At 41.6% G+C, this 13,024-nt stretch overlaps 1 protein-coding gene across 1 annotated transcript in view; it reads left to right on the top strand.

Moving 5' to 3' along the window:
* The window catches only part of nell2a (neural EGFL like 2a), a 222,823-nt gene extending 215,726 nt beyond the window's left edge, over positions 1-7,097 (top strand). Inside the window, exon 19 of the mRNA XM_079568360.1 lies at positions 6,811-7,097. Within this exon, the coding sequence (XP_079424486.1) occupies positions 6,811-6,852 (42 nt within the window). The 3' untranslated portion in view covers positions 6,853-7,097. The remainder of the gene's footprint in view (positions 1-6,810) is intronic.
* Positions 7,098-13,024: the final 5,927 nt, after the last annotated feature.

Raw genomic sequence — 13,024 nt, forward strand, 5'->3', positions numbered from 1 at the left:
AACTCAGTGAGGCGAATTTGTTGTGCTTTTATTAAAGACACTTTCTGATATCGGGCTGTTTGCACATATAAAGACGGCATCTCTGGAATCGCCCATATATGGTCATGTTTGAAAACAGTTAAGGGGGAAAACAATTCGGAGAAAAACTTTCTTTAATTATTGAAAAACTACTTTAACAAACGCTGAAATATGAATATAGTTTGCTAAATAAAGATACAAAGACATGGAGAGTCTAAAACACATAAATAAAGGAGAATGCTAACTGCTTCATGTTAGCATGGGGCTAATGCTAACATTAGCTAGCGCTAGCTACAACTGCCGTTTTTTCACCTCTACTGAACAATCTGCTGTGAGAAAATATCCATATGGGCCCGATTTAAACTTGACTTTATTTATGTGTGGTAAATAAGTTCATATTCCACCAGAAAATGATTAAAAAGAGTGGAAAATTGTGTTTCTCTGAAGATTCTATTTTCCCTCTCGGCGAAGCCACGCCCCCTTCTATGACGAGATGCCTTATCTATAGGTTAGCGGTTAGTTTGTTTAGTGGCTCAGACTACATATATATACTTTTAGGTTTATTTGGTCGGGACAGTGCATGTTAATGAACATACATGGGTCTCACGCATGTAAACATGCCACGCCGGATTGTAGCCATGAGCTAGTTTCCATCCGTTGTCCCCCAGGGCGCACTCTCAAACACACTCTCATTCATCCTGGCCTATTGTACATGTTTTTAGTGGTAGGGGAAACCGGAGGACCCGGAGGAAACCTACGCGGACATGGGGAGAACATCTGACCGTCTGACTCTTATTTTTCCTCTTGGACCGCCTGCTCGCTGTCCTCCCAAACCGCTAAACTATGGAATTGATTAACTGGAATCTCAGCGCAATTGACACGTTTTTTTTTTTTTTCCCCACAAAATGAGACCACGGAGAAGGTCGTCTCCCATGACTAGATTGTCACAGCTCGGTTTGCGATGGATGTCGTTTGACTAGCGGTCCTGTCGGTCGGAGACATCAAAGATATTTCCTTATTTGGACAGCAGGGTACCTGGATGGACTGCCCTGGATTATCGGAAATTTGGAATGACAGCAGCTTGCAATGGGAGCAGCAACGAGCCCCCACAGTTCTCCAGGACATGTCAATTAAAGAACAAAAAATCTATAGCGCAAACACCAGCATGGTAAAAATAAAATCATATATACCCTTCAGTGTTGTTGCAGGAGGAAAATCTATTTTTAGAGACCATAATGTTCTTTGAATCCCGGCTTTTAAGTTGTTTTTGGCAGGTATACGGTCTCTATAGGATTCCATATAACTAGTAGACATACGGCCTGGTAATGGAGCAATGTTAGCGCACTGCCATTAGGACCGAGGAGAAGTGCAATCCTCTCCTAAGAGCCACTACAGACATCACTCCTATACGGTTGCGTGAAGTGTCTTGCCCAAGGTCACAATCAATGCATGGATTGGCTGTTTGCGGGAATTAACTCTCAGGGTAATGGGCGAATGCTTTAATGAGAGAATAGTGCTGAATACAATTGCATGGGGCAATAGTTTTGAAGGAGATGGACTTGGCGAGAATGAATTAAAATGCAGAACTTGATTAAAGCTATTTTTAAAAGCCTGTTTAGCATAATGCGCCCTTTAACTACATTTCTGGACCCCACAAAAAAATCGACTTTCCTGTGATTCTTCCTCAAACCATCTTAATCACAATCATCCAATTTTCTGAAGTGCAGGTGTTTCTTATCAAGCTGCAACTTCTTCGGTGACGCGTGCCAACAAAAACGAGTTAAAGCAGAGCAAGAAGCCATTCATTTAGTTTTATTGTCTATGGGAATTGCGAGCGCATTCCTCCTGCCAAATTCGGAACATTTTACGCTTCATTTGAGAGCAATTTATTTGTCTAATTTTAGGGTTTATTGGTGATTAGAAATTCCCAGCTCAATTTATTATACTCTAGTTAACACCAACCCGCGCCATTATCTCTCTCTTATTGAATCAGAATGAGACTCGGGGCAAAATAATTCCTTAATAAAAGTGTACCAATTTAGCTTTTGCTACGGGAGAGTCACCCGGCAACCACTCTGCCCTCCACCCCCTGCAGGTACCCCACGGATACATCACTGTCTGCTGTCTATTTCTGATCAAGATATTATACATTGTTACAGAGATGCTTATGTTCTACACATTTACCTCTGATATAATGTTATATCCTTGTCAAATTGTGTTTTTGTTTCATTCCCGCAGTAGGATTAAAAATAGACTTAACCTCTTAACCCCCGCCTTAACAAAGTGCTTTTTCTGAGTTCGGCTTTACCCAAATCTAAAAGGTTCTTGACCTGAGAGTTCACAGCTTATAGATACAGACGGCAACGCGTCATAGAAGGGGGCGTGGCTTCACCAAGGGGAAATATAAAATCTATTGGGAAACACAATTTATTACTCTTTTTAGCCATTTTCAGGCGAAATATAAACTTATTTATACATACAAATAAAGTCAAGTCTAAATCAGGTCCATATGGATGTTTATTTACAGCAGAAGCGAAAAAACGGCTGTCATAGCATGCTAACAAGTAGCATCATGTTAGCATTCTCCGTTATTTATGTATTTATGGGCTGTTGAAGCACTTTGCTCCTCTCCATGTCTTTGTATCTTTTTTTAGTAGAAAACTATATACATAATTCAGCATTTGTTAAAGTAGTTTTTGAATAATTAGAGAAAGTAAAAAAATGTCTCCAAATTGTTTTCCCCCTTAACTGTTTTAGAAAATGACCATATATGGGCGATTCTATAGGCCAGTGTAATGGCTCATTTGAAAGCTAATGCCTATACAAAACCGATCATAGCTTTTTTGTCGGGTTTTCACCACATTTATTTTTGGTTGTGTTTTTGTTGCTTTTTCATTGCTTTTTTTGTCACTTTTTTGTTGTGTTTTTGTCATGTTTTGTGGCTCTTTTGTGGCTTTTTTTAAAATTCACTTTTTAGTCATGTTTTTGTTGGCACATTTTTGCTCAAACGTTTTAACTGTATCAGTTCATTTTCGAATGAACTGATACAGAAATGATGATAACACATTCAGTTGCAGTTTTGGCTGAAATTGTACACTTATTATTATTCACTTTTTCCTTTTGCTCTTTTTGCTTTTGAATTTTGAAATTTCCCCTCATTAATTCATTGGACAGAATGTTTGCTAATGTTGAGAAAAGACCTTGTGGCATTAAAATAGTAGCTGGCATTAAAAAGCATTATACTTGACTTGCTGTTGCCTTTAGTCCTCTATAACAGTGTTTCCCAACCAGGGGTACGGGGACCCCTGGGGGTACTCGAGGACCTAGCAGGGGGTACTTGGAACTATTTCAGATTGAAAAAGGGGAAAATGTAACATAATTTTTATAGGAAAAGCTATATTTTTCAGTAAAATGTGTTGCTTTGGGAGAATTTAAGGTTTATTTTGACTGCAACATTGTCCTTTTTCTTACAAATACTACTTTTAAGTAATTACTTTCTAAATAAACTGTAATAATAAATAAACACCCTTGAGTTAGGGGGTACACGGTTGACCACTGAAAGGCCAAAGGGGTACGAAAGCGTTGGGAACCTCTGCTCTGTAAGGTAAAGTTCCTCTGATCCTGTCCGTGTTTAAACTTTTCCTCACTGAGATTAGCATGTTTGCTCGTAGCTGTCATTATTAAAACAGATCTGCTCCCTCTGCTGGTGTTTTGTGTAACTGCATTTTACAACACCTACCAATTTATGGGTATTACACACGTGGATTTACTGTAACGACAAAAAATGCTATGGCTAAAGTGTCCAAAGGTTGTAAAAAATGCGAATAAAATCCGTGGGAGGAGGATTTTCATCACTTCTTGTAATTTAATTGGTATTTTTGAGACCTTTTATCAGCCATAAACCTCAATAACTTCAAATTTACACCTCGAAATAATATCTTGCACTTTTCAATTCCGTCTATTGACTTAGCTTCTGTCTTGGGGATTTGGTGGAAAATCATGGTCTGTGCTTTCAACACGTCTCCAAAAACTTTCAATCTCAAAAAAGGCACATAATTGCAGCCGACAAATTAAGTGATGGAAGTTTTTCTTTTGTTTTGTTTTTGCGGTACGGCAACCCCGGAGAGAGTGTGCAGAAGTGTCCTCTTCATTAGAGATCGCGTGTAACCTCCTCCGCTCTCTTTTCTCTGAAGGAATAATTTCTCCGTTCTTGACTAACAATGATGTCCACATCTCGCGGATATCATTCTCAGAAGACGGTGATAAATATTCAAAGCCTTTTTAGCCAAATCTCTGGGAACGCGTCAAAATCTTTCAGAATCTTTTCAGTATTCGAGACAGCGCGCTCGCTCAAGTTTTATTCAGCCAGCGTTGTAACATGAGCTGAGAGGTTCAAAATATCATCCAAATCCAAATATCAGTGGGTTTTAAGATAGAGATGTCATGGGTTTCCAAGGGAGAACACATAGTAATGGGGGATTGCTATAGGATGAAAGAGGGAAAGTACTGTATATACACTGCCAGAACAAAAATGAGTCGCCAAAACTCTTTATTATTTGGTTGGACCGCCTTTAGCTTTGATTACAGCACGCATTCACTATGGCATTGTATCAATAAGCTTCTGCAATGTCAAAAGATAAAGTATTGCCTTTATTTTCACCTAGATATTGTGTTGATGATGAGAGAGCATGACCACTGCGCAAGGCCTTTTCCAGCACATCCCAAAAATTCTCAATGGGGTTGAGATCTGGACTCTGTGGTGGGCAATCCATGTATGAAACTCTTTCACAATGTGAGCCTGTCAACTTAGAATATGCCTGTGCCATCAGGGAAGAAGAAATCCACTGATGGAATAACCTGGTCAGGTGATGTTCAGGTCATCAGCTGATCTCATACTTAGGGCACTTAAGGTCCTGAATGGCTGTTTCACCCACTCTGTTGAGCTTTTCCATAAGTGACAAACCGGTCTGACCAAGGCTTTGGGACCGACCTCTGGCTGTGGCCAAAGTGCGCTAACCCGTGTGTGATGTAACGTGAACAGATTGCTGGCCTCTGATTGGCAACGAGAGAGAGAACAGCCCTCATACGGCTGTGCTAAAAGGGGATTTAGCTGATATTAGCATTTAGCCGCTGTTAGTGCAGCTTTAGCTGGTGTTAGCATAACATTTGCATGTAGCTTACCTTCATAGTTGTATTTAGCGGCTTCTTTTCTATTTTAATACAGCTTGGCACCTCTGAATGATTCCATAAACCCCACCAGAAGGCAGCATTTGTCCCCATTTGTTCTCATTGCAGCTTACAAAACTTTTAATGATGATCTGTACAGCGTGAATAAAAAAGAAATGAAAGATCCGCACAACTGTGTAGCTCCCAAGCTTTATTAATGCTCACCGAGATCTGTACAGCGTGCTCCTCTGGGGGGGCGCAGCACACAAGAAATGCAGGTGTGTGTGGGGGATAGAGTCGATATGTGCATGTAGATCATGTCGTGTTGCTGATCCTAGACTTGACCAACTACAGGAGCCCCGGGTCAGAACAGTTGGTTAAATCTACAGTAGAGACTTTTTTTGGTCAGGCAGTGTATGTATACTTTCTCTCTTAATTGCTTATGTAAAAAAAAATGTCTCCCTTGGAAATACGATTTAGAGTAAACAATACAATCACTAAACAAATTGCTTTGTAGCTTTTATAGCAGTACAGTGGGTCCGATCTTGTGTTACTAAATGCAGGTTGTAGGGGACGGGCAGTTTTGAACTCACAGTGGGAAAAATAGTTTATAGTTTGTCCTGCAAAAGCTTAATAAGATGCACAACCCTGCATGCGATGTTAAAGGGACTATACGGAGTTTAAAAATGTAAAAATTATGTATTTTCCTGCCCCTACATGTTCTGCCATGTCCTAAGGTGTAGTATGAACCCAGGTCTATTGTCACTCAAAAAGGTGTTAATTCGGGTCCGAATTGCCGGCATGCACAGGCTGCAGTTACGCATAAGACCTGAGGTGGCAGTAGTGAGCATAAAATGACTAACTTGCATCTAGCCCTTTAACTTGTTGCTTGTAGCTGCTTGTAGCTTCAGCACTGGCACACTGTTGTTTGTACTCAAGATACCGACTTTGTCTTGAGCAATGCTGTTGTTGCGCCGGATGGAAGATCGGGCCCAGCATGGTTTACGTTAGTATTAAAGGCTGTTGTTATGGCTGTTTAACATTTGTATTGCGCTTGACAAGCTTATCACAGCGCTGAACTATATTGATTTAGCCTTCACTCTCCACTTGTGGTGTTGGTGCGCCACAGCTTCCCTGGGGCAGACTGAATGGAAAGTGCTTTATTTGTCACTCAACAAAGAAACGAGGCTGCACCATCAGCTCCACTGCCAACCACTCACTCAACAAAAGAAGGTGTTTGAAGTGTCTTGCCCAAGGGTACAGGTTTGAACCCCGCCCTGGCCAGTTCATGCCGTCTTTACCGACCTTCGGACAACCGTCGCCCAAGTTCCTTTTAGGACACTCACTCTGTATTGTACAAAGTCCTGCCTGATCCTCGAGGTTTAAAGTCTCTAAAGCCTCCTTCACATTGGTATTCTGTCCTCAGTATCACTTTTGTGGATCAGTCGGTGCCAAAGTGACACCGTCAGGAACTGCAAATGCCAAACCCTCACTTTGTATTCCACTGCCGTCTCTAGAGCTGCATTTATCATCTGCTCCGAAGCCTCAAAATCCGCTGGCCTAAGGTTAAAAATCTGGACACTAACCCATGCTTTTCTTTTCTCCATTTTCTATCTGTTTTCGCAGAACGGACACGTCTGTTGCTCAGTGGACCCCATGTGCCTTTAGTCCCGGAGACCGGAAGGCGCCTGTACAGTTTCTTCATGTAAAAAAAACGATCACCAAACTCCACCTCGTCTTCTTCACTGTCCCGTACGCAGACAAGGGGCACGGGACGCCGTTCTGCAGGATGACGAACCAAGCGGGGACGGCTGTTACATGTTGTATACAAATGTACAAACCACTTTCAGGTATCCAGCTCTCACGCAGCCTGGCCAGCCGCAGGTTTATGGAAGCGCTCTGGGTGGGAAAAACAAACAAACAAACAAACAAAGAAAAAAAAACTTCAATTATTGTGGGTTTTCTTTATAAAGTAACACATTGTAATTGCCATTTGCTATAAGAGAATAAATGGAGGGAACGGCCAGTCATTATCTCTATTATTATGAATGAATTTGTCAAAGTCACGTGATCATTTCCTGTCGCTCTGGTACAAAGGAATACAAATTTGAAAGTGACCATTTATTCATTTATTTATTTTCCCAATTTCCCAACACTTGGGACGGGATGAAATGGTGACACTAGATTGTTGCCTGGCAAGTCCAGAATGACACCCCTCAGTGTATTTTTTACACACAGGGACATCAGTCTGCTGAGTTTGTTTTTACAATTGGCGGTAAATTACCAAAAACACATCGACGGTCTGTGAGTTTTGTGAATAATTTTTTTGCTCGAATATTAACACGGAACCGCTGATAACACCGCGACAATGAGACGCGTCTTCCCTTTGCTGATCGGTTCACTCTGCTTCTTCTTATTTGCTTTCGTATGTTCCTCTCCAGAAATGTAGCTGATGCCGACTCTGACCAGATTATTCAAGACAAAACTAGATTGCACATACTATTGAATGAGCCCAAAGTTGCTATAGGTTACACTGGGACTGGGAAAGGGTTGAAAAAAGTTGCTTAATATCTGCTTTATTTATAGATTTATTTATTCATTCATTCATTCGCTCAGATCCCTGTTAGCTGGCTCCATGTTGACACAACTTGCAAAATCAAGAGATCCGAGACTTTTGGAGGTATACCTTGTTGTCCTTGTAAGGAAATTTCTTTAACGCCGCTGGGACAACCTGTTAGGGGCAGTGGGTGGCCACAGTAAAGCACCCGAGAGCCCATGTCCAGACCTAACCTAGCGGGAGGTTTTAACCCATTATCTGTAGAAGGAGAGAGAACATGTAAACCCCACACAGAAAAGTCTCCGCCCTAGGACCTACTAGGACCCTCTTCCCGTTTCGTAGATCGACCTGAGATCAGGCGCGGCTGGCCAGGCTATAACTCTTGTATGCCATGTCAAAATGCATCGCTTTGCCCCATGTCTGCCTCCTCAAACCCTCTTTATACCAAATGCAAACTTGTGTAATACCAAACACGACCACATGATGGACTACAACTCTCACATTCCCCTTTGTTTTTTTTTGTTTTGTTTTTTTAGCTTTTCGTTCAAATTTCAACTTGAACGATCACTGTTCCCTCCTCTGTACCATCTCTATACATGGCTCTGTAAGATACTATGACTATTACTGGCATGACTGTGCTTGATGTCCAAATGTTTCTGCTGATTTGTAAATTAAATAATGATTAAAAGTCTAGATAGAGTAAAGAGCGTTAGCTTAAGTTTCCGTTGCCACATTTAAAGTTGTTGATATTATGTGGTGCTTCGTTGCATTGGGTTCCTTTCTCTCTTTTTGTATTTTTTTCCACGGCTTGTTCTTGTGTAACAGTGAAATAAAGTATTTCCATTTACATTTAAGCCTGGTCTCTGTCCTTTTTTCTCTCTCTACGACGTGTTTCGTATATTGTTGTGTACGTTCTGATTCAGTGGCAAAGTCTGGGTTAAGTCCTGGTTTAGTCCCTGGTCATGTTTGAAACCAAATGAGAATATATGACCAAACCGGGAAAGGCAATTGCAGTGAAAGGTCAACGCGTGACCCCCTGACCTCCTGTGCTATTGAATCAATTGCAGTTTAGTATCATATAAATCAGAGATAAGTTCACTTGACATTTTGACACTGCTGCAGACCACAGAGTATTGCTTTGAGCTTCCGGGTGTTCTTGCTTTCTCCAGATTGTTGGAACAAGCGAACAAATAATCTCTCTCTTTTTGTAGGATCTTTTGGGGCTTATTGGACTGGGCAGCTCAGGGTGAAAGAGGGGGAAGACATTCATATCGTATTCTGAACCTCTGCTGTATGTGCTGCAGACAATGCAAAATACTGTATTATCCCACAAATATTTAGTGAATAACTATTTTAACCTGAAGAGACAAAGACAGACTGTGTTAGAGAGGTTTTATTGAACATGAAACGTGATTGGGGCTCGGACCTCGGCGGAAAATTGCATTAACGATATGGAATACATGGCATCGATGGATGATGGCCAGAATCTGCCCCCGGAGCCCGGACACTGGTGGTGTTGGACGAGACCCGAGGCGGCCGGTCGACCTGATGAGCTGCCTGAGGAGAGACCAGGCGGAGGAGGGGCGGTGGAGGGTCGCAGCACGGCTGGGAAATGGTCGAGTGTTTACCCGGCAGGCTGAAGAAGGGGACCCTGGACGATGAATGGCTGAAGCAGGGAGAAGCAGCTGCGATGATTGGCTGACGTGAAGGTGTGGCTTGAGCTGGGGTCGTGATTGGATGATTAGTGAGGATTGCCGTTGACGAGGCGATGAATGAAAGCTGCAGGTACGTCTCCCAGGTTGAACTTGTGCTTAAGATTCATTACACACACTGCAAAAAGTAATCTTGAAATGAAGGAAATTTTCTTGAAATAAGTAATTCTATTTGAAATAAAACTGTTGTAGTTGTTTTATCTTAATTTAAGTGTAAATATCTTTCCCCATGGACAGATAAGACTCTCACATCAAGGACAAATTTCATTATTTCAAGAAAATGTCATTTATTTCAAGATAACCTTTTGCAGCTCAAGCCTTAAAAGCTGAAATGATGATCAAAACAACTCAATAACAGTCATTTTAACAGACTGCGGGGGTGTTTCTCCATATTTGTGGTGCCTACATTTGGAAAAATGTTTTCTGGGAGAGGCTCGCGCTCCACTAAAAATGGTTCAGCAACCCACTTTTGGGTCCCGACCCCCCAGTTGAGAAACACTGTAAGACTATCAGCTGCATAAACTAGTGAAGCATTATGTAATGTAAATGATCAAATCTTGTCAGTACCATCCATTTTCAACAGACTCAGAGAACATGTTATACAATGAGACCGTGCCAGGTCTGAACAAGAACAAGTTCTGATCTAGATTCAAGATTTCTTTTATTTGTCCCGAAGGAAATATGTCTTGGACACACAGACACATAAAACATACAGTGACACACTGACAAGGTCAGCGAAACATACAATTCAATACAGAACATTCCATCACAATCACCGCTCTGCTCTGTCCTGGGTTCAGGAGTTTCACTCAAATAGGAAGGAGTATTCTGATTCTTATTCTGTTTAGGTTTCTCTTTTTGCGTTTACTAGGATCTCTATAGCGTTGTTCGGGTGGGAGAAGGACCTGGGAGGGAGCTGAGAACAGTGTGTGCTGTAATGATGGACATTGTTTCATTCCCATCATGCATGGCCATACATGCTTTTATCTGTTCCCGTACACTCTATTTTGGCATCAAGCAGTCCTCCATACATCGCTTCTAGTTGGTGCAAAATGCAGCTGCCCACCTTTTGACAAACACATCCAGACCCTCACACATCACCAGATCCTCTCCTCCCTCCTCTGGCTCCCGGTCTGTTTTTGAATTGAAGTTGAAATTTTGTTCGTGGACATGCTCCCTCCATATGTGTCCGAGCTTCTGGATGTGCCTTCTTCACATTGCCAGAAAATTCCACCACAGTAGAGCTTAAGCTTTTTCTTGACCTGGATTTTTTTATGTTGGATTTGTGTGATACTTACCTATTTCCTCCTGCGCTCGGGATATCCTCTAGTGCCTCTGCTGCGTCTTGATTCTCCCAGCCAGCTCCCGTCGCCTCAGCCTCTTCATTTTTGTAAATTAAATTCTCGAACTTTGCCTGTCTCCGCTTTGGGGTCCTCATTGAAAACAACATGAGGCTGGAGTCGGACACCCATGTATTTGTAAGAACGAACCTGGGTGACCTCAACGTTGTGAATAGAGAGCGGGGTTTGGTCCTGCTCATATCCTGGGTCAAGACTAAAAAACGAGGGCTCACATTTAAAAGAATTGCCAATATGGTTATCACTGAACTACAAAAAAGGCCTATGTGTTTATAAGTGTTCAAATACAGAGGACAAATATCTCTACATTCTAAAAGAGTAGGAACAATGAGCTCAAAGATTCTTGTTTTATTGCAGTTGTGGCTTCCCCTCCTCAGTAGAAGCTCGTAGCACTTGTATGACACGCAGACACTTAAAGGTGTAATATCATTATCAGTTCAGAGACAAATGACTTGGACCTGGAGATGGCTTTATTTCCCCACAGAGCCGTTCTCTCCCTCTCTCTCAGCAGCTGTGCCCATTAACAGACGTCGCAATAGGAATCACTTTTATCCGCACATCTTTACATCTTCCTCCTCACTTCTGGATTGAATCACGTGAGTTTATTCAGTCTGTACCATTTTCATTCTTGTCTTTCTGGTGCATTAAAACTGAGTTACCTCGCACGTCGAAATAAGATTACAATGTCATTATCTGCTGGTATTTATTGGCACTTTTCTTGCTATACAGCTATAATTCATCAGTTGTGAAGAAAAGCTGCTGCTGTCCTGCAATCGAGAAAAATGGCTCTGACTGGTGCAAATAATACTCTGAATGGTAAACATCTCAGACTCAATATTTCGCCCCTAATCCAAAGACAGCTCACTTCTACGAGGCGGTAATTCAAGCATTTCAGTGTCAGTTTAATTTTTCAGAGGCACTTGAGGTAAAACTCAGTTACAGTAACTTTTTGAAGAAACTGTTCAGAGTTATAGCATTCAATACTTTCTACTTCTACTTGAGTAATATTGTAATGAGGGATATTTACTCTTACTTAAATAAAAAGTCGTTTCTAAATACATTTATTGTCACATGGCTTTCAATTCAAATACACACCACCGTGTTTCAGCAAACATGGCCTTCACCGGGGTGCAGAGACACATAAGGGTCAGAGTCAGGGTTGCCAGATTCTCAAAACCAATATATCGTACCAAGCTTCCAAAACTATCGTATTTCAGCTCAGCTTGTACACTATAAATATGTCAATAGCGCTGTAGCACCTGCGCAAAATATGGCTCAAATCATCACCAATAACTACAACGCAGGCTCATGCACTGTCCCATTTTTTACATTACGCACACGCATGACATGACAACATGGCACTCACCTAAGAGACGGCTGCAGCCAAGGCAGGAGGATAATGCGAACTGTAAAACTGACTCAGGGACAGTCTCTCCTTCTGGCAGCAGAACCTACGTGAATACAGAGGCTAAATCTGACTCCAGATCAGAGCGAAAGCAAAGCTCTGCTGAGAGGGGACAGTGCATTAACCAGACCTTATCTGGCCCTCTGAAATCGTACAGTTACAACCCTGGTCAGAGTGTCACACCTCATACATACAGGGATGCCATGAGGGCCGACCTCCATTTAAAGTCAAACACATAAGCACCTAAGAATGCAGAAGACCAGTGGTACCCAAAGTAGGGTCCGGGACCCCGTGGGGGGCCTCAGAGGCACTCTGGGGGGGCTCCCAAAACTTGTCTACAATTACATTGAAAAGAAATCAGTTTGAGAGAGAAAAATGTGCCACTTTAAACAAGTATTTAGCTACAGCAAATGCCAGATGTTGCTTTTTATGTAATTTTAGCTTTAAATAACAAATTACTTTGAATAGAGTAAATTACTATGTTTTGGGGGACCTGAGAGATTTTTGTATCGATAAGAGGGCCGTGATATCCTGGACTTTGGGAATGGCTGCAATAGACAAAAACAATGAATATAACAACATCATTGTAGCAACAACTGATAAATCTACAACACATATTGAAAACATGCGTCATTCTTACTTCTCTACCACCTCTATTCCTGACACACTTTATTGTATTTATCCAGGCTGGTGACCGCCAAAGAGAGCATGCACGCCTATAATTCCCCATATATTTCTAAAGAAAAGATGTTAACATTTCAATTTTATTACTATTTATTTACTACTATTCATTTTACATATGATACCC

Source organism: Gobius niger, assembly GCF_951799975.1.
Source record: "Gobius niger genome assembly, chromosome: 12".
Taxonomy (NCBI): domain Eukaryota; kingdom Metazoa; phylum Chordata; class Actinopteri; order Gobiiformes; family Gobiidae; genus Gobius; species Gobius niger.